Source organism: Salvelinus alpinus, chromosome 9 (genome assembly GCF_045679555.1).
Source record: "Salvelinus alpinus chromosome 9, SLU_Salpinus.1, whole genome shotgun sequence".
Taxonomy (NCBI): domain Eukaryota; kingdom Metazoa; phylum Chordata; class Actinopteri; order Salmoniformes; family Salmonidae; genus Salvelinus; species Salvelinus alpinus.
The window spans coordinates 33,902,663-33,924,901 of record NC_092094.1 but is presented as its reverse complement, the minus strand read 5'-3'; the positions used below and the strand labels follow the sequence as shown (position 1 = coordinate 33,924,901).

The window sequence follows — 22,239 nt, the reverse complement described above, 5'->3', positions numbered from 1 at the left end:
ACCGTGTCAGCGTGCACTGCGCCCGCCCCGCCACAGGAGTCGCTAGTGCACGATGGGACAAGAACATCCCATCCGGCCAAACTTTCCCCTAACACAGACGACGCTGGGCCAATTGTGCGCCTCCTCATGGGTCTCCCGGTCACGGCCGGCTGCAACAGAGCCTGGACTCAAACCAGGATCTCTAGCAGCACAGCTAGCACTGCGATGCAGTGCCTTAGACCATTGTGCCACTCAGAAAGCCCCTGGTCGCCTAGTGATGGACGTTAGTCCCGGTTCAGAAGTGGCATTCCTTTACAGACAAGTAAAATGCCCGTTCGTATCTCCAGAGAAGTTTTTGTATCGGCATTTAAAAAGTTGTAGTGTACCCTACTCTACCAGACAAACATGCCATAGCCGAGGCGTTTTCAAGGGGCCACATCCCATTATGTCAGAAAAAAAAAAAAAAAAAAAAGAAAGAGTACCCCGTGCTCGCAAGACTGTCTTGAAGATGCCTCTGTATCCTAGGGACATTGGTGCAATGGATAGGCTAGGAAATTCTTGAGCCTTACAGTAATGACCGTGGCTCTGCCTTGCTTGAGAGGCAGCTGTTCAATAATCTCTCTGAGAGCCTATCCCCTCCAATGCTACTTCCGTTTACTTAACGGAATTGTTCAAAAACATGAGCCATCTCACAAATCACATTAAAAGACAGAAAGGATCTTAAATATGAACTCATCTACAGAATTAATTGATATCATGACCATGTCATTGCCTAATGCTTTTATTTGAACTTAACTATAAGATTATTTTGTATCATGACAGGTAATCTGATGAGGATGTGTGACAGACAGGTGTCTGGATGAAGCAGGAAGACAATAGGCCACAGAGCCAGGCCTGAGGGCAGAGCTCCCTCACAATACCTACCACACACTGCTTCTCCTCTGTTCTGTTCTGGAAGGAGTAACCAGAGGGCTTTCTAAACATCACACCCCCACAGCGCCCAGAAAACAGGCCTCTTTAGAGCACAATCTAAGACACAAGACTCAGAGGTTGGCTTTGCACTTGGTGTGAAATAGACAGCGGTATGTCATGTTGGGTACAATGTGATGGCACACTGGATCCAGCTACACACACCATCCATGCAACTTGCTCACAGGACCTTGTTTTATGGAACAGAATCCTTTCTGTGACATTCAAGTAGCACTTGCAACACAGAACATGATAAATATGACAGACTTACAAAGAAATGCACATTCATTCTCTATGCATCTTTCAATGTTTAATGCCGTCCATTTTTAGAAGTCTTTCAATGAACATTTTATCTTCCAGGAACTCTGAACTGCAACTTCACTCCTTCAACTAGTTCAAACGGTCTCTTTACAGCTCTGCACACTTTGTTCTAACAGCCTGGCAAAGACAGGGGTACTTCAGCTGGCACTGTGTATTTCAACAGGGGTCTCTGGCCACCAGAAGGGATTCATCATCAACACCACCCTCGTTTACTGCTGGCTCCAGGAGGTCAACTCTCATACCCAGAAGCCGGAGTCCATCACAGCCTAGTGATCCCTCTTTTGGCCCAGGCCTGTCCCACAGCTCCATTCTCAGAGGCCCAGCTGAGGATGCAGGAGGGGGCTGGGAAGGGATGAGTATTCCCTTAGAGAGGTCATTGGTGTTTTTGTGCTGCTGTGTCAAGGGTGACCAATAAATAAATCCAATATGTCCAACCCGAGGGGCCCTGGACATTGCGTATATCATTAAAACAGGACATTTGACAACTAATAAGTGTAAGTAAAGAGAGTGATTGCAATCCCAGCCGTTCTCTCGGCACATCGATCCAGCCCTGTTGATAATCATTGTATTTTCTATTTAATTCGCAAGTCCTTGAAAATGAGAGAAAATGACAAAATATTAAGCCTTGGGGCATCTGCTGCCCGCTTCCACTGAAAAACTATGTAGTGACCTCTGTACAGTTCAGCCAACCATCTTCATTTTAATTAAAAATCTTTCATTCCAGCAAGAGTTATGGAACCAGCGGCTGGAAAATTGTTGGCAGTTGCATGAATGAAATACTGCACACCAAAATGAGCAGGACATAAATAAAGAAAGGCCAGCATAGTCTATCTAAACAAAAATCCCATTTCTCCAACGCCTGCTTGATTGCCCTCAAAAGCTGAATGAAAATGTGGGACAAAAGCAGGGCTGAATAGCCCATAATTGAAACATAGTGTAGTAAATGATAAGAGCATGTCCAGTACAGTTGTCTTGTCTCATCCCATTACAACAAAGAAGAGCCATTATTACGCAGGGAACACCATGCTGATAATCCATAGTACATACATTGCAATCGTTTGGACCCATTAGCTAAGCCATTTCATACCCCACCAGCCACTACTATTGTAAAGCATAGCCTACATTGCATGGTTTAAAGGCAGTCTGAAGAGGTAGTGTGATACTGGCTGTGGCCATAGTACTGTATTGGAAAGTTGCATGCCTTCATTGCCAATGCCTTGTTTATCATACTGTCAAACAGAGAAATGGGCGTCAGTTGGAAAGCAAATGATTTAGAGTGGAAGGTGGTGGGATTAATGATCAGCCAGTGAGAACAGGTTTGAATGAAGGAGCTGCTGGGGCCAAAGGTTTTGCATATAGCACCAACAGTTGTCAGCCTCACAAAGAGCAGCATGCTGAAAAGGAAATCTCATATTGCAGAGCAGGCTGAGAAGCCCCCTTCCTTTAACGAGCAGCCTTCCCATGAAAAGTGCTCTGTGACAGATCGGCCTATAGATATGGGGGTGATGTCACCCCTCAACTGAGTCACTGAACCCTAACTGTTTACATTTCAGGGCCCCTTTATAATCTCACAAAGCCAGCGAGAGAGCCTAACATTATATGATTCAAACAATAATAATGAGCCTGTCATAAACAACAATAACATTCATTTAATATCACAGACAATATCTAAGTATTATTATTTTGTTGGGATGATGGACGGATGGGGTATCTGAATATTTGAGGTAAGACTTCCTTTAAAAAGGATATATGCATCCCTTTTCATCTCAATATCATATCATATAAATCATATTACAATTCTGGGTAACAATTAAGTACCGTAGTATGATTTTGATTGAAAACAATGGTCAAAAATATAAAAATAGCAAAGGGCAATTTCTCAAGAATTTTGCTAGGACTGTCTGGGAGTGGTCTGAGTGGGGAGGGGAAAACTGAAAACTAGTTGTTATTGGCAGAGGTTTGGAACTCTTTCTTATTGGTCTATTAACCCATTTACTGCCTGGTGATGTCACCAGGCAGGCGAAAACTACATCCCACCAAAACAGGCTGAAATTTCAGACGGTCTTTTCAAACAGCTCTTACACTAAAAGGGCATGATCAGAATTTTCACAATTTCACAGTATGGAGTATGGAGATTATATATATAACCACAGGGATTTTTTTTTTTTACTGCACTGGGTCTTTAAGTGCTTGGGGGTACGTACCACTTCCTCATCGGAGAGCTCCCGTCCCTGGATGCTACTGCTGTCTCTCACGGCCTGCTGGTGCCTCTTGCCCTTGGTGTGGCTGTACAGGTGCACCTCCGTGGTGATCTACAAACACACAGGTCAGAGGTTACTGCTGAGGACAATGAAGACAGAGGCAGAGGGGGTCAACAAGGTCCCCACCCCCCATGGGAGGCCACTACAACTATACATTACAACTGGTTTTCAATAAGATCTTACAGAATGTTTCCTCTCCACCTCCACTCACAAACTGAATAAATAGTGAGACCTAATATTTTAGGTGTCAGGAACTTAACTGCAGTCTTCAGATCGTGATCCATATGTTGTGCATGTTAAACACAATACGCCTTTAGTGGAATGAATTGACAAGGTAAAGAAGAAAGGTGGCAAGTGTGGCAGCGTAGTTTCTTCAACCAGCATGTGATAAGTGTCAGACAGACATGAGAGCATTGTTAAACTGAAGATGACTTCATGGCTGCATTTCATGATATTCTCCTTTCTGACAGCACAGCAGGACCATACTAAATACTGCAGTATGAAATTGTGGCTGACAGATCCACTCAGGATGATCCAGCCTATATAATAACATTAATGTGATTGCCCTAGGATGGTCAATCACAAATCAAGCAGAATATTTTATCTTTCATCCCTCTACTCTGTGTCAATGATTACTCCTCACACCAACTGATTAACTAATGTCCCTTCTGTTATTCTTGCTCCTCACACACAGTGACCATATACAGTGGCATGTTTGGAAAACGACACACTGAATAGTAAGGCTGGCAATTTGCCAGGGACCTCTCAACATGATATTATCATGATACTTCAGTACCAATATGATATGCGATTCTCAAGATTCTATATGCATGTGATTTGATGTTCCAAACATATTGCTGGCGCAGAGGTACAAGAGAGCCCTTGAAAAGTAATGTAAACAAAAATAATGAAAACATGTTGGCTCAGTATTTCAAAAGACGCAGAAGGGCAATTCCAAGGGTAACGAAATTATGCTGAGACTCAGATATTTCACTTTAAAATGTATACCGAACAAAAACCATTGATTTCAAAGTTTAACAAACCATACAACTCCATGCACTTTTAACAATTTCCACTGAAAATGCTACAAAAACACATTTACAGAAAGAACTGTGCAGATACAAACTTTGGTAACAGAACAAAACTGGGAGAGATTTTACCGTAACTGTGTTACCAAACCTCGCATCCGCACAGTTTTCCAGTAAATGTTTATATATTTACTGTGTAAATTGAGTCATTATGCATAGAGTTGTATGGTTTGTTGAACTTTGAAGTCAATGTTATTTGTTTGGTATACATTTTAAAGTGAAAAATCGTATTCTCAGTGTAATTTCGTTACCGTAGAATTGCCCAGAACAAGTTATTGGATGAAAAATACCAGAGTTTTGGCGCAGGTACAGCCGACAAGCACCAGCTAAAGCTATCTAGCTAAATCAATACTTGGAGTCAAAGTATCAATATAATATCGTGATACGTAACTGTGTCAATTTTTTCCCCCATCACTACTGAATAGCTGATACAGTACTAACACATTAAACTGTGGGCAAGATTGGATGATACACAGACAGAAGCATTGGAATAAGTGGTGTGAAGATGAAGAATTGACACAAACAGCGTGAGATGAGGTTGATGTGGCTGTGTTGTTTTCCTCCCACTCATGGCTGGAATAAAGCCTATTACAGATGGCCTGTGTTTAATGTCATTAAATAGAGTGCCAGCTGCTGACCTATAGATGATCTCCGGTGTCAGATGCTGGCCAAGGTCATCTGACATTTTTAACAAGATTCCCCCCTCTACCACCCACACACACACTGTTCTTTATCTGATGCTAGTTGGAGCTTCAAGGTGTCTCAACCTTGTAGCAGTGAGAGCCGGCCGGGTCCGTCACAGACAAATGTGCCTGCCAATGGATTTGTTGCCTGTCATTTGAAAATCATGCCCAGTCATAAATCTCCACCCCAGAGTTCATGTTTAATCAATGCAGTTAAATCCTCATTTAAATACATTCTCTCCCAAAATCCTCTGAATCACCTTCTCGTCAGCATTTTTATGCATACAGTCTGCCAAACAACAATGGATGGGACCTCCACAGACGCTCTACTGCCACAAAGCTGCTGCTGCTTTCCCCTTCAGTTTAGGTTAAGCATGTAAGCCAATCAGCCTCACAAATTATTGCAAGGAATTAAGTTAATTAAGTAAAGGGTGAACTTCTCACTGGAGAGTGGATCAAGAAAATTAGAATGTATATGCTAAAATGGTTCTTTACTCAGTATGTCAGCATCTGTCTAATGCTACCAGACGTCTGGTGACTAGTGTCACATCTAGTGTCAGAGGGAATATATGCCAAGGACAACTGGGCAAAATATAAAATCAGCATCTACACTAAGAATAATACAAAGACATCTTGTTAAAAAACAGATAATTAAAAACCATTTCAGACTTAGACTATGAGTACATACCACAACATTGCACAAGGAGCACTGTTTCGTGCGCTCATACGGTGTCAGTTTAGGGGCATAGTCAGTGTTGGCATGTCTGCCACTGCTGAGTTCTGCTGCCTTCTCTTTCCTCTGCTCAATCTGCTCCATGTGCCTGCGACTGCTCTCATCGTGCTGGGAAGGAGAACAACCAAGAAGTCAACTAGAAAATGTAAACTTTTGTCTGGTCTGCAACTAGGAAATGTCAACATTAGTCTGGTCTTTAACGAAGAACAGCAGTGAGGTGCAGCAGCAACACTAACCTTCATCTGAATCTTCTTCTGCAGTTCCTCCATGGCCTCCTGTTGAGCAGCACTGAGGGCAGCCAGACGCTCCTCTCGGTCTCTGTGGAGAGGACAACATACAGGACCAGTGAGTACGTTTACATTCACACTAATAATTCAATATTAAGTGGATTATGGCAGTAGACCGAGTATGGAATTAGTCATGTAAACACTGCTTATCTTAATCACTGTAACGTCAAAATCTAAGTAAGCAAAGGCCGATTTTCGGAGCAATTTTTCAAATTATTAGGACATGTAAACAGCTTAAGTCAGTATTCCAGCTGTGTATCTGTGCCTGTGCCAGCACGGTAGCGCAAGCCTCCCCTTATGCGCTAGTGAAGTGAGTTTGGGAAATACTGAACGTATGCAGTTTACAAATACCTTTCACATACAAACTTTATATGTCCGAACTCAGAATCAAAGAGTATTTGCAAAAATAACAGTCACTGTGGTAGAACTTTTATTTGATTGGCAATTTTCTGCATTTATCAAAAGTCCCATCAGGTAGCCCGATTTCAGATGTCATGGAAACAGGATTATTAGGGAAATCGTTCTTCTTGCAAAGCATGTAAACGTTTTAAACAAACGATTATATTAATCTGACTACCTACAATAATCGTATTATTGTGTGCATGTAACCGTGCTCAGTGAGGAGAGCATCCTCCTTGACATCCGTATCAGACGGGTACTCCCAACTGTAAATCTATTGCACATGAAGCACAATGAGGGCCACATTTGATAGTCCAAAAAAGATGTGATTCCAACTGTGAGCCAGGTGGTACAGACCTGGCCCTCTCTCGTGCAGCGTCCTCCCTGGCCCGCTCCTTCTCCTGCTTCTGCTGCTCGATGCGCGCATCCTGCTCCTTCCTCCTCATCAGCAGCTCCTCCACACGTGCCTGTCTCTCTGCCTCCAGACCACGCTTACGCTCCTGGGGAGACAGACAGGGACCACAGCCAGTCAGTGGGACTGTACACTGGGGTAAGGCAGAGAGGTCTGGGGGGAAAAGGGGGAGCTGCTGTCTATTGTTACCTGTACAGCCTCGTCTCTGGCCTGCTTCTCCTCCTGTCTCCTGCCTCTCTCCTCCTGCAGCTCGTTGAGGCGCTGCTCGTACTCATTCAGCTTAGCCAGCACGTCGTGCCTCTTGTTCTGGGCCTCCAGAGTGTTGATGAATGCTATCTCATTCACCTGTACAGAGTCACAAGGCCACCGGTCAACAAGTCTGAATCACTAAGCTACAAAAAAAAAATCTAAAATTCTGCCTCTACTCTAGTTTGCCATTGCTTTTTAGTAGTCCTGTGTCTTTACTTTAAGAACATTCTCAGTGTCAAAAATGTATTATCACAAGGGACATCTAATTAGGAAAATACTTCAACTCTTGGACAAGGTGTGCAGTGTTCCAGGGGTAAGTCCTGGAACATCGGGCTACCTGATGGGACTTTGAAAAATGCAGAAAATTGCCAATCAAATAAAAGTTCTACCACAGTGACTGTTATTTTTGCAAATACTCTTTGATTCTGAGTTCGGACATATAAAAGGGGTCAGTCCTGTACCTTGGCCTCCTCCTCCTGAGCCTTCTTCACTATGGCTTGGAGCTGCAGCTCCCGCTTGAACTCTGCATGGAGTAACTTCTCCTCCATCATCCTCCGCCGCTGGTCCAACAACTCCTCCTTCCATTTCCTGACCTCCTTCTCCTGTGAGGGAAAGACAGCTTGGGTCAGCTCATTTCACTCATGTACATTTCTCTAACCAAGGTAGACATTTTCATGTTGTCTTGCTTTCAAAGCATTTGCTGCTACCCGCTCTGGTCTCATGTCCACAGGGATTAATGTGAATATACACCACTTCATGTATTTATGTGGTTAATACTCAGGATTATTCAAGGGCTCACTCATCCCACGACGGCCTGAAGAACAAAAACAAACGTCATGAAAGATTGCGAGTTTGGGCTACGTCTCTCCCAGACACATCTGTGGCCAGCTGGTTTGAGAGAGACGGAGCTGGCCTCTGATATTTAGTGATTCTATCTGGCAGTGTGCTGACAGAAGCTCTCCTCGTGGCCAGTCTGGGGCTAGTCTGTGGTGTTTCCTGTTGGCTCTGCACTGCATGGCCACTCACCCTCTCCAGGAGCTTCTGCAGCTTGTGGGTCTTCTCATCCCGCAGTTTGTCTCGGAGCTGCTGGGCCTTCAGCTGTTTCTCCTCATGTTTCTTCTTAGACTCCGCAATGGTTCTGCCAACAAAGACAGAAAAAAAACGACTTTCCTCTCCCCCAATTGTCTTACACACAGTAGCAGTGAACTTTGACATGAATCAAGATCTTTTCTCTGACAAACTTCAGCGTGACATGAGGGTGGGTGTGTGTCTCACCTTTTACGAGACGGTGAGGACAATTTCTCGTGCATGTGGATTCCATGGCCAGGGGGTCTAGAAGGCTCCTCCTCCACGATGTCCCCCCAGGAGGTGCTTTGACGCCAGGGCTCCCTCGCTGCAGAGAGAGGTGAGTCTAGACATTGACCAAATCTGTGTCTTTAGCAAGAGCATCAACACATTTCATTATATGTACTGAACAAAAATATATAAAACTCAACATGCAACATACTTTACTGAGTTAAAGTTCATAAGGAAACAAGTCAATTTAAATAAATTCATTAGGCCCTAATCTATGGATTTCACATGACTGGGAATACAGATATACATCTGTTGGTCCCAGATTTGTTTTTAATTAAAAAGTTGAGACGTGGATCAGAAAACCAGTCAGTATCTGGTGTTACCATAATTTGCATCATGCAGCGCGACACATCTCCTGAGGATAGAGTTGATCAAACTCAGAATCAATGTAGCCTGTCAACTATGTGTCTGTCTATCCCTGTTCTCTCCTCTCTGCACAGACCATACAAACGCTTCACACCGCGTGGCCGCTGCTACTCTAACCTGGTGGTCCCAGCGCGCACGACCCACGTGGAGTTCCAGGTCTCAGGCAGCCTCTGGAACTGCCGATCTGCGGCCAACAAGGCAGAGTTCATCTCAGCCTATGCTTCCCTCCAGTCCCTCGACTTCTTGGCACTGACGGAAACATGGATTACCACTGATAACACTGCTACTCCTACTGCTCTCTCCTCGTCTGCCCACGTGTTCTCGCACACCCCGAGAGCTTCTGGTCAGCGGGGTGGTGGCACTGGGATCCTCATCTCTCCCAAGTGGACATTCTCTCTTTCTCCCCTGACCCATCTGTCTATCGCCTCCTTTGAATTCCATGCTGTCACAGTTACCAGCCCTTTCAAGCTTAACATCCTTATCATTTATCGCCCTCCAGGTTCCCTTGGAGAGTTCATCAATGAGCTTGACGCCCTGATAAGTTCCTTTCCTGAGGATGGCTCACCTCTCACAGTTCTGGGTGACTTTAACCTCCCCACGTCTACCTTTGACTCATTCCTCTCTGCCTCCTTCTTTCCACTCCTCTCCTCTTTTGACCTCACCCTCTCACCTTCCCCCCCTACTCACAAGGCAGGCAATACGCTTGACCTCATCTTTACTAGATGCTGTTCTTCCACTAATCTCATTGCAACTCCCCTCCAAGTCTCCGACCACTACCTTGTATCCTTTTCCCTCTCGCTCTCATCCAACACTTCCCACACTGCCCCTACTCGGATGGTATCGCGCCGTCCCAACCTTCGCTCTCTCTCCCCCGCTACTCTCTCTCCCCCGCTACTCTCTCCTCTTCCATCCTATCATCTCTTCCCTCTGCTCAAACCTTCTCCAACCTATCTCCTGATTCTGCCTCCTCAACCCTCCTCTCCTCCCTTTCTGCATCCTTTGACTCTCTATGTCCCCTATCCTCCAGGCCGGCTCGGTCCTCCCCTCCTGCTCAGTGGCTCGACGACTCATTGCGAGCTCACAGAACAGGGCTCCGGGCAGCCGAGCGGAAATGGAGGAAAACTCGCCTCCCTGCGGACCTGGCATCCTTTCACTCCCTCCTCTCTACATTCTCCTCTTCTGTCTCTGCTGCTAAAGCCAATTTCTACCACTCTAAATTCCAAGCATCTGCCTCTAACCCTAGGAAGCTCTTTGCCACCTTCTCCTCCCTCCTGAATTCTCCTCCCCCTCCTCCCCCCTCCTCCCTCTCTGCTGATGACTTCGTCAACCATTTTGAAAAGAAGGTCGACGACATCCGATCCTCGTTTGCTAAGTCAAACGACACCGCTGGTTCTGCTCACACTGCCCTACCCTGTGCTTTGACCTCTTTCTCCCCTCTCTCTCCAGATGAAATCTCGCGTCTTGTGACGGCCGGCCGCCCAACAACCTGCCCGCTTGACCCTATCCCCTCCTCTCTTCTCCAGACCATTTCCGGAGACCTTCTCCCTTACCTCACCTCGCTCATCAACTCATCCTTGACCGCTGGCTACGTCCCTTCCGTCTTCAAGAGAGCGAGAGTTGCACCCCTTCTGAAAAAACCTACACTCGATCCCTCCGATGTCAACAACTACAGACCAGTATCCCTTCTTTCTTTTCTCTCCAAAACTCTTGAACGTGCCGTCCTTGGCCAGCTCTCCTGCTATCTCTCTCAGAATGACCTTCTTGATCCAAATCAGTCAGGTTTCAAGACTAGTCATTCAACTGAGACTGCTCTTCTCTGTGTCACGGAGGCGCTCCGCACTGCTAAAGCTAACTCTCTCTCCTCTGCTCTCATCCTTCTAGACCTATCGGCTGCCTTTGATACTGTGAACCATCAGATCCTCCTCTCCACCCTCTCCGAGCTGGGCATCTCCGGCGCGGCCCACGCTTGGATTGCGTCCTACCTGACAGGTCGCTCCTACCAGGTGGCGTGGCGAGAATCTGTCTCCGCACCACGTGCTCTCACCACTGGTGTCCCCCAGGGCTCTGTTCTAGGCCCTCTCCTATTCTCGCTATACACCAAGTCACTTGGCTCTGTCATATCCTCACATGGTCTCTCCTATCATTGCTATGCAGACGACACACAATTAATCTTCTCCTTTCCCCCCTCTGATAACCAGGTGGTGAATCGCATCTCTGCATGTCTGGCAGACATATCAGTGTGGATGACGGATCACCACCTCAAGCTGAACCTCGGCAAGACGGAGCTGCTCTTCCTCCCGGGGAAGGACTGCCCGTTCCATGATCTCGCCATCACGGTTGACAACTCCATTGTGTCCTCCTCCCAGAGTGCTAAGAACCTTGGCGTGATCCTGGACAACACCCTGTCGTTCTCAACTAACATCAAGGCGGTGACCCGTTCCTGTAGGTTCATGCTCTACAACATTCGCAGAGTACGACCCTGCCTCACGCAGGAAGCGGCGCAGGTCCTAATCCAGGCACTTGTCATCTCCCGTCTGGATTACTGCAACTCGCTGTTGGCTGGGCTCCCTGCCTGTGCCATTAAACCCCTACAACTCATCCAGAACGCCGCAGCCCGTCTGGTGTTCAACTTTCCTAAGTTCTCTCACGTCACCCCGCTCCTCCGCTCTCTCCACTGGCTTCCAGTTGAAGCTCGCATCCGCTACAAGACCATGGTGCTTGCCTACGGAGCTGTGAGGGGAACGGCACCTCCGTACCTTCAGGCTCTGATCAGGCCCTACACCCAAACAAGGGCACTGCGTTCATCCACCTCTGGCCTGCTCGCCTCCCTACCTCTGAGGAAGTACAGTTCCCGCTCAGCCCAGTCAAAACTGTTCGCTGCTCTGGCACCCCAATGGTGGAACAAACTCCCTCACGACGCCAGGTCAGCGGAGTCAATCACCACCTTCCGGAGACACCTGAAACCCCACCTCTTTAAGGAATACCTAGGATAGGATAAAGTAATCCTTCTAATCCCCCCCCCTTAAAAGAGTTAGATGCACTATTGTAAAGTGGTTGTTCCACTGGATATCATAAGGTGAATGCACCAATTTGTAAGTCGCTCTGGATAAGAGCGTCTGCTAAATGACTTAAATGTAAATGTAAATGTAATCAGGCTGCTGATTGTGACCTCTGAAATGTTGTCCCACTCATCTTCAATGGCTGTGCGAAGTTGCTGTCATAAACGTCGATCCAGAGCATTCCAAATATGCTCAATGGGTGACATGCCTCAGGATCTTGTCACGGTATCTCTAGCAATTCAAATTGCCATCGATGAAATGCAATCGTGTTTGTTGTCTGTAGCTTATGCCTGCCCATACCATACTTAAGGGACGCATGTGGCAGCTCCCTTATGATTGATGAGGATTTTCATAGGGCAAATGGACGGTCCCTTACTAGAGGACCGGGAGTGATATTAAAATAGGCCGACGGCCTCAGGTCGCACCCAAGGCATGGTCTTCCAGGAAGTAAAAAAATACAGTGTCAAGGAGACTCGGTTTCAGAGATAAATAAATAAATGTCTCTCTGCTGTACCGGAAAATTCCACCAGATGGCAACTGACTGTATATGGCAAATGGACATTTCATAACCAAATGGACATGGCTTTTTCTCGTAAATGAAACAGACTTCAAAGACGAAACTCGAGCACAGTGGGTGGCCAAATGTACTTTTAGCCCAGAAACATGATGGCATCGAGGCCACAATGCTCTTTGAGTTAATGCACATTTTGTGGGATTGAAGGTCGAAAACGGTAATACAGCACTAATTTGACCGCTTCACGTCAAAGTACATAAACCTACGGTGTAAGGAAAAATAGAACCAGCCATTTATCTACCGTAGTTTACGAGAAATCGTACAACGTCCATTTCATGAAAAAAAAAGTTATAGATCCAGTTGAGGCATGTTAAGGCGTGTTTCAGAGCTCTACGTGATTTTCTGCACTCACACACACAACCAATATGGAGTGACACAGTGTGGGGCTTAGACAGAAAGAGCCTGCTATAGTTACCGGCGTTCGAACCATCAAAGAACCGTCAGACCTAGAGCTCTGAAACGTAGAAACCTGTTCTAGAGCTTAAGTCGGTAGTGCACGGTGAGTTATGTGGCTCTAGAAGGTTCTCAGGTCGAGAAACAGCCTCGTCTATTTGCAATATCTTCAATTCATTTTTAATGTTGCGAAAATGACAACATTTAGAAAAGTCCCAGAATCACAAGACTAGGTGCATTGAAACCGCCTCGGCCCATAGAGACGGATGTACTTGTCCTCTTGCTCAGTTGTGCACCGGGGCCTCCCACTCCTCTTTCTATTCTGGTTAGGGCCAGTTTGCGCTGTTCTGTGAAGGGAGTAGAACACAGCGTTGTACGAGATCTTCAGTTTCTTCGCAATTTCTCACATGGAATAGACTTCATTTCTCAGAGCAAGAATAGACTGACGAGTTTCAGAAGAAAGGTATTTGTTTCTGCCCATTTTGAGCCTGTAATCGAACCCCCAAATGCTGATGCTCCAGATACTCAACCAGTCTAAAGAAGGCCAGTTATATTGCTTCTTTAATCAGAACAAGTTTTCAGCTGTGCTAACATAATTGCAAAAGGGTTTTCTAATGATCAATTAGCCTTTTAAAATTATAAACTTGGATTAGCTAACACAACGTGCCATTGGAACACAGGAGTGATGGTTGCTGATAATGGTCCTCTGTACACCTATGTAGATATTCCATTTAAAAAACTGCCGTTTCCAGCTACTATAGTCATTTACAACATTAACAATGTCTACACTATTTCTGATCAATATGATGTTATTTTAATGGACCAAGAAATGTGCTTTTCTTTCAAAAACAAGGATATTTCTAAGTGACCGCAAACATTTGAACAGTAGTGTAATACATTGCCAGTCTTAACATGTTATACTGCAGTTATACAGCATATTGTCAGTGTGAACATGCTATTCTGCAAGTTGACAGTGTCCATTGCCAATGTATATCCATAAGGACTTCCCATTACGAAATTAACATGCTGAATCAACACCATTGAGAAATTCTAACTTCCTATGATCAGAACTTGACAAATAGACCTTCTCGGTTGATTCAGGGCTTAACATAGTGATATATTTCATTTGGTCAGTATATAGGCTATTTGCACATGGTTCACTGACTTTTGGGTTCGGAAGCAGACTTCCTATGATCATATATGGCAAATGGACAAAACATAGGCCTTATGGACAAACTCGCATAAAATAAGACAAATGTAGGTACATACGGTTCTTACATATGTATAATTGACAAAAAACGAAGAAGAAAAACGGTCCAAAAACGCACTTTTTACGAGGTTCATTTTTTGTGTTTTTATTCAGATTTGGAAGATTTCACCCTTGAGACCTGACTTTGACCATTTCCCATATTGAATCCTACGGTGGAGCGCGCTCCCCCCCTTTGGGATTTTTGGTTTATTACACCCGGCATTTGCTATGTTCCACTTGCAATATGATTTTGACCAACTGCCACCCAATTGAGTGGTATTTGCAATTGTGTATATGTTTTGCCCAATGTCAATAAGTAGCCATTCATTTTTGCCCATTTCATGGGGGTCTTTCCTTACATAACTCCATGTACTGCCAAATTCTCAAAAACGATGGATGGTAGAGCTTATGGTAGAGAAATTAACATTCATTTCTTCAATCAGCATTGCAATTGCGCGCTCCCTCAAAACTTGAGAAATCTGTGGCATTGTGTTGTGACAAAACTGCACATTTTAGAGTGGCCTTTTATAGCCCCCAGCACAAGATGCACCTGTGTAATGATCATGCTGTTTAATCAGCTTCTTGATATGCTACACCTGTCAGGTGGATAGATTATCTTGGCAAAGAAGAAATGCTCATAGAGATGTAAAGAAATGTGTGCACCAAATTTGAAAAGAATAAGCTTTTTGTGCTTATGGAACATTTCTGGGGTCTTTTATTTCAGCTCATGAAACATGGGACTAACACTTTACATGTTGCCTTTATATTTTTGTACAGTGTAGATCAATTACAGAAAAGAGATTTACCGTCATAATCGGCTAACATGTCACTCCAGTCCATGTTGAGTCCCCCTCCACTGCCAATGCTGGCCTAGAAGAGAGAGAATCAGTTCATGATCAGTGACAATCATTAGGATATTGCAAAGTGAGCAAAACTCAAGACCTGGTGAAAGAGATCCTACCACTTCACATGTTTAACCACCAAACTACTTTCATATGACCAAAGAAAAGCGTGAGTGTGTGAGGTATGTGTCTTACAGAGAAGTCACTCTCGTTGTCAGTCTCCAGGTCATTGTTCTCAGCCTGGATCTCTCTGGTCAGCTGTTCCTCTTCAGCGATGGCGCTGGCGATAGCCTCCTCGTTGGCCTTCTCCAGGCGGTCAGCCAGCTCCTCCTTCTTAGCCAGGACCTCTGCCATGGACTGTGGCTGGACACACAGCACACACACAGACTCACATACAGCTCCTTCCTCAGGTCATTCAGGTTTGACTAAGCCCACTGGCAGTCAGGGTCTATCTCGACATCTCTAAAATGCAGGAATGTTGTCTATTGCTTTATATTTTGAAATATGTTATTATATAGTGGTGGGCTTGGTGTGATCAACTTAAAACATTTCCTGAGTTTTATTTTGAAGAATGTGTCTTCATTTCATACAGCTCTAAGAGTACCATTTTGAAATGTTGGTATTATATATATGTCAAAACTGAAAAGAAGATCAAACCAAAAAGTTAACTGCATCACACGACCAATCACAAGATCACAGGTGAGGAAGCATTCAGGAGTCATGCAGAACAAGTTCACTGTGAGGATGACGAGATGGTGGAAGGAGGCACAACTAAGTGACCATTTCACTGACATGGTTCAAAACAATGAAACACAGGTCAGAATAAATACTTACTAGATTAGTCTAAATAGCCTGATGGAGACCAAAATGTCTCAATGTCTATTAGTCTTTACACTTCCGACATGAACTTGACAAATAGTCTTTCCTTAGTCCGAAATTACTATCAGGGAGGATAGACAGCTAGCTGCACTCCAGTCCAGAGAGACCAGAGCTCCAGTCTAACTTAACAAGGGGAATGAGGGAGGGGTTTTTCTCACCAACAAAGCTGTTTGTCTCTAACTAGGGTCCTGCAGCACTGGGCTTATCTGAGCCACCCAGAGAGGTGTCTGGCCTGGTCCAGAACTAAGACCAGATCTGCCTGCGTTTAATCTGAGCTAAGATGTCTTTTGAATGATCTACAGGGAAAGTTATCATCTCTAGGTATAGAGAAAACCTCCATAAGAGGTTAAAGTGCTGTGGAAGTATCTATGACAGACAGTAGCCCTGCTAGTGAAGGAGGGTATCCCTGATTAACTGCAGAGAGACTACATAGGCAGTAACCAACCTTACACAGGACAGCTGCTGATCGCTAATGCACAGTGGAGATTAGCAACAGAAAACAAACTAATACCTGACACAGTCATTGTACAGTCGTGGCCAAAAATTGAGAATGACCCAAATATACATTTTTACAAAGTCTGCTGCCTCAGTTTGTATGATGGCAATTTGCATATTCTCCAGAATGTTATGAAGAGTGATCAGATGAATTACAAAGTCCCTCTTTGCCATGCAAATGAACTGAATCCCCCAAAAACATTTCTACTGCATTTCAGCCCTGTCACAAAAGTACCAGCTGACATCATATCAGTGATTCTCTCGTTAACACAGGTGTGAGTGTTGACGAGGACAAGGCTGGAGATCACTATGTCATGCTGATTGAGTTCGAATAACAGACTGGAAGCTTCAAAAGGAGGGTGGTGCTTGGAATCATTGTTCTTCCTCTGTCAGCCATGGTTACCTCCAAGGAAACACGTGCCATCATCATTGCTTTGCACAAAAAGGGCTTCACAGGCAAGGATATTGCTGCCAGTAAGATTGCACCTAAATCAACCATTTATCAGATCATCAAGAACTTCAAGGAGAGCGGTTCAATTGTTGTGAAGAAGGCTTCAGGGCGCCCAAGAAAGTCCAGCAAGCACCAGCACCGTCTCCTAAAGTTGATTCAGCTGCGGGATCGGGGCACCACCAGTACAGAGCTTGCTCAGGAATGGCAGCAGGCAGGTGTGAGTGCATCTGCACGCACAGTGAGGCGAAGACTTTTGGAGGATGGCCTGGTGTCAAGAAGGGGAGCAAAGAAGTCACTTCTCTCCGGGAAAAACATCAGGGACAGACTGATATTCAGCAAAAGGTACAGGGATTGGACTGCTGAGGACTGGGGTAAAGTCATTTTCTCTGATGAATCTCCTTTCCGATTGTTTGGGGCATCCGGAAAAAAAGCTTGTCCGGAGAAGACAAGGTGAGCGCTACCATCAGTCCTGTGTCATGCCAACAGTAAAGCATCCTGGTTGCTTCTCAGCCAAGTGGCTCGGGGAACAAAACATCGATATTTTGGGTCCATGGCCAGGAAACTCCCCAGACCTTAATCCCATTGAGAACTTGTGGTCAATCATCAAGAGGCGGGGGTACAAACAAATCCCCACAAATTCTGACAAACTCCAAGCATTGATTATGCAAGAATAGGCTACCATCAGTCAGGATGTGGCCCAGAAGTTAATTGACAGCATGTCAGGGCAGATTGCAGAGGTCTTGAAAAAGAAGGGTCAACACTGCAAATATTGACTCTTTGCATCAACTTCATGTAATTGTCAATAAAATCCTTTGACACTTATGAAATGCTTGTAATTATGCTTCAGTATTCCATAGTAACATCTGACAAAAATATCTAAAGACACTGAAGCAGCAAACTTTGTGGAAATTAATATTTGTGTCATTCTCAAAACTTTTGGCCACAACTGTACACATGCCATGACCCATGGCCCTTTGGGCTGAACCTGTCCCTGAACTGGACACCCTGTCACAGGTTCTCTCACCATTTCAGCTCAAATCACAGTCAAGTTTTGATTGTTGCCCACTTCATCAACACAGCATAACAACTGGGCTGGCTACTTCCAGCAACGAACACGACAGACACTGCTTTCATAGCTCCCACAACCGGACCCATATGGTCATCCTCTCACAGCCAACCATCAACACCCCAAAGTAAACCGTCCTGCCTGGCACAGGGCTGTTCTGAGCGGGCTGTGCAGCATGTCATCTCACATTGTGGCTGAAGGTTCTGTAGATTGACTTTGTTTAGGCGGTGAAGGCCCCTGGGGGATCCCTGACCCCCCCCCCACCCGCACTGAGCCCTCCCCTCCCTCTGCTCCTCCATCGCTCAGCACTCACAGTGGAAAGCTCTGTGGGGTCCAGCACACTCTCCAGTTTCACCGCTGCCATGGGAGTCTCAGCCTGTCCTGGAGCAGATGTTGCCATGCCCTGTGACGCACCCCCGGCAGCCCCCTTGTTCCCCAGAGCACTGGGCCCATCCATCTGGGCCGTGTCTAGGGACGGAGGGAGGGCTAAGGAAGGGACTGGAGCTGGTAGGGATAGGGTTGCGGAGTGGGCAGGGTCTTCGGCTTGTGTAAGAGAAGGGGTTGGGGCTGGTATGGGCGGAGGCGTGTCCTCACAGGGTGTGTCGACACACTGCCCCGAGTCTTGCACACTGTCTGCTGGGGGCTGCACCGACACAATCACACACACACAATATTAAAGACATGCATATTCCAAGCATTTCATGAGAGCAGTGACAAATCAAAACGATTAACACACACATCATGCAGGGAGGTTGGTACTAACATGCCCTAAAACACCCAAACCTCATCAGATCATCAAATAAACTATACTGAACAAAAATAAACGCAAAATGTAAAATGTTTCATGAACTAAAATAAAAATTGATTGGCTGGCTGGGCCTGGCTCCCAAGTGGGTGGGCCCACGTCCTCCCAGGCTCACCCATGGCTGCGCCCCTGCCCAGGCGTGTGAAATCCACAGATTAGGGCCTAATTCATTTATTTCAATTGACTGATGCCCTTATATGAACTGTAACTCAGTAAAAATAGTTGAAATTGTTTCATGTTGCGTTTATATTTTGTTCAGTATAAATGTGGAAACATGAAATCTGTCTAAATCAAGCAATGCCTAGAATACACCCCTACCCAGTGTGTTCTGAGACATTGAGAATTTATTTAATGAGAGTGAAAATGGCATCTTTCTGCCTCTGAAATTTCAGTGTACGATCAATTGTGTTAAAACTGATGTGCCCCATCTGGACAGGGTGTCTATGAGTACTGTGGAGCCCAAAACAAAAACAATGTGGCTGATAAAACGGTTTTGAGTTACTCTGCACCACATCTCCTGTCTTCCTGAATCATTTATATTTGGGGACTCCTTGTAGGGTGAGCGACGTCAGGGCTCAGTACCTCCATGTTACCCTTCTCCAAGTCTCCTGCCGTCTCCTCAAGTGGGACAGGCTCCTCAGGGATTGGCTGTTCACAGTGACCCTTGTCTTTATCCAGGGGGCAGGACCTGCCAAGGAGCTGCTGGTTCTCCTTGTTACTGTCGTCTTTAGGGCTGATGTGGGCCAGGACCGGGCTGACCTTGGCTACGATGATGGCAGAGCGAGGCCTAGCAGGACGTCCACGCTGGACTGTCTCCCAGCCCTCAGAGTCCTTCTTACCTGGACACAGAAGAACACACACAAATAAGAAAAGAACAAAACAAATGTCAATGCCCCATAGGCGTTAATCAGAAGGGGGGACACACCCTGACAACAAAAGGACATCAGAGGTGTACTAAATGATGAGGATCATGTAGTTCATTCTATAGATGTGGAGGAAAGAGCTCTGCTTACCTGGTTTCTCTACAGGACAGTTGTTGGACTGGCTGGGGACAGGGAGAGACTGGGAGAACTTGACCCGCTCAGCCCAGCTAGGGCCCGTGTGGGACAGACGAGCTACCGCCAGTGTGGGTGGAGGACCACTGGAGAGATAAACACATAAATCAGAACCAGAAGAGAACAATGCCAACATACACAAACGCATTTCAACCAGAGAGATTATCACTGTACAAAAATAGTACAAATGGCTGTGAGGACCACTAAAAGAGATGACCCAAGGGGAGCAGCTCCATCTGTCATTCCAGGCTAGGGTTTTCATCACAACACTCCCAGGTCCTACAGGACTGTCTCAGGCAACAGACCTCCTTCATGATCAATACCCATTTCCTGCAGCATTCGATTACAGGGAACTGCACATATTGAACTGATGCTTCAGCAGTCTTTAACCACACTTTTATCTACACCTCCCACTGTTTCTGTGGCGAGGGCCAGTGAGACTCAACAAATTACATTAAACAAATGCCTCGCCATCAGCAATCAATCCCCTTATCAGATCACAGAGTAGCTTCTACCAACCTAGACCAGTCGGCACATCATATCTTACATTGATTAGTTAAAGTTTTAGCATTTGTGTTCCCTTTACGCTAACTGTAAACATCTAATGATGGCTGACCATTTTACACATAATGTCAGCCAGGCTGCAGCTGAAAGATGCTGAGGCACAACAGATTGTACTGCTTCCCAGAATGTGCTGATGGGGAGTAAAACAACAAGGGATTTTGATGACTGCTGTGTGTTCATAATGACTGTCAGTCATTACATAAACATGATGGTAAGCACTTTGAGCTCAGATCAGAAACAGTAGAGATTAGGGCTGTCAACTGAACCAAAAATGAGATGGAGAAATCTTACCCAAAGTTGAGGGCACGGCGAGCACTAGGAGAAGGGACCATTCTGTCCGATGAGGGGCTAGGCAACACATGACGACCTGGGGACATTTTACGCACTTCCCAAGCCAAAGACGTGGGTCTGGATTCAGAGGGGACAAAGAAATGAATATGTTTTTCATAAACTTGTAATATACTGTAGTACCATAGTTCAGGGTGAGATTTTTGTCTCACTTTAGCTAAAAACAATTCAATTAATGGAACACAGAAACAAAGGTTGACTGATTGATTAACAGTCTTTGTAAAATGTACAAATTGGGAGGCAACATAAAAGCTTGGATTTTTATATCTTAGTCAATTAACAGGTGTTGTGGTCATTGTGTTAAAGAGAAGCCATTGATCCAGTCTGTTTGTGACTCAATGGCATGGAGCAGAGATGTCACTTAGAGGTTCCCTCAGGGAGCGATGGGGGTGAGAGTGAGAGCTAGTGACAGCGAGACAGAGCGAAAGCAGTGCGAGTACCCAGCCAAATAGAAACAGCCAGGTGCCCCGGGGCAAAGGATTTTTTGGCCGAAGGAGCTCTATTTTGGTACATTCTAATGTCTTGTTTTGGATATTGTCCAGTTCTATATGATCAGGAAAATGTTCTAAGTTGGAGAACATTAAACCTTTAACATGTCTTAGATACGGTTTTATTGCAAGATATGAATGGCCACAATGTTTGTTTTTCAAATTGTGTTTTATTAAAACAGAAATATTTAGTAAATAGCCCACATTATCTTGAAAAATGTAGGTTTCAAGTTTTTTTTTCAGTTTAGGGTTTCGCTGTCAAAATCACGTTTAATAGAAAAACAAACACATTTGATGTTGTAAGTCCACAACGAGATGTTCTAAATCCACAAATGCTTAAACGACATCTGGAGATTACTTTTGAGGTCTGGGTAAAACGAATTTTGGATTTGTGGGTGTAGTTACCCTTTAATTCAAGTGTGCACCTAGCAAGAGGCTGTTGTTTAGCGGTGTTTTTGTTGCGCACATGATGGTAGAGTTTGCAAAACAAATACCCACTGGATATTCTGCCAGGTAAGCATGGGCTACTTTGTAGTTAAGATTTAACTGAGAAGGTTTTTGGGAAAGACTCCATCTACCAGAAGACTGTTTTCATTAGCATCATCGCTAACGGCTACACAAAGTGGTAGACACGCGCAACGCGCACACACAGGGACATTATCGTTGCCTCTTCAGAAAGTTACAGCAAATACTTATCACTGACGCATTCTGCTCATGTCTTATGATAAACTTGGGAAAACTAAAACATTTTCAATACCTTTAGTTGGTTCCCTACTTAAGTCAATAAAAACATTTATATTGTTAAATTCCGTTGTAATGTCTGGATTCCGTTTGGGCCCGAATTATCACACAGTATTTGAACCATAAT

General features: G+C 45.1%; 1 protein-coding gene across 6 annotated transcripts in view; it reads right to left on the bottom strand.

Moving 5' to 3' along the window:
* scaper (S-phase cyclin A-associated protein in the ER) overlaps positions 1–22,239 on the bottom strand; it is a 141,050-nt gene that overhangs the window by 76,548 nt on the left and 42,263 nt on the right. For 3 of the 6 annotated variants that reach the window (XM_071416898.1, XM_071416900.1, XM_071416902.1), the window contains 14 exons: positions 20,827–20,943; positions 19,930–20,057; positions 19,499–19,755; positions 18,425–18,754; positions 15,416–15,583; positions 15,185–15,248; positions 8,657–8,792; positions 8,408–8,519; positions 7,843–7,983; positions 7,322–7,477; positions 7,078–7,220; positions 6,271–6,352; positions 5,990–6,142; positions 3,474–3,581 (listed from right to left, as the gene is read on the bottom strand). In XM_071416898.1, coding sequence (XP_071272999.1) covers positions 3,474–3,581; positions 5,990–6,142; positions 6,271–6,352; positions 7,078–7,220; positions 7,322–7,477; positions 7,843–7,983; positions 8,408–8,519; positions 8,657–8,792; positions 15,185–15,248; positions 15,416–15,583; positions 18,425–18,754; positions 19,499–19,755; positions 19,930–20,057; positions 20,827–20,943 — 2,095 coding nt within the window. The remainder of the gene's footprint in view (positions 1–3,473; positions 3,582–5,989; positions 6,143–6,270; positions 6,353–7,077; positions 7,221–7,321; positions 7,478–7,842; positions 7,984–8,407; positions 8,520–8,656; positions 8,793–15,184; positions 15,249–15,415; positions 15,584–18,424; positions 18,755–19,498; positions 19,756–19,929; positions 20,058–20,826; positions 20,944–22,239) is intronic. The other 3 variants (XM_071416899.1, XM_071416901.1, XM_071416904.1) reach the window with 2 other exon arrangements.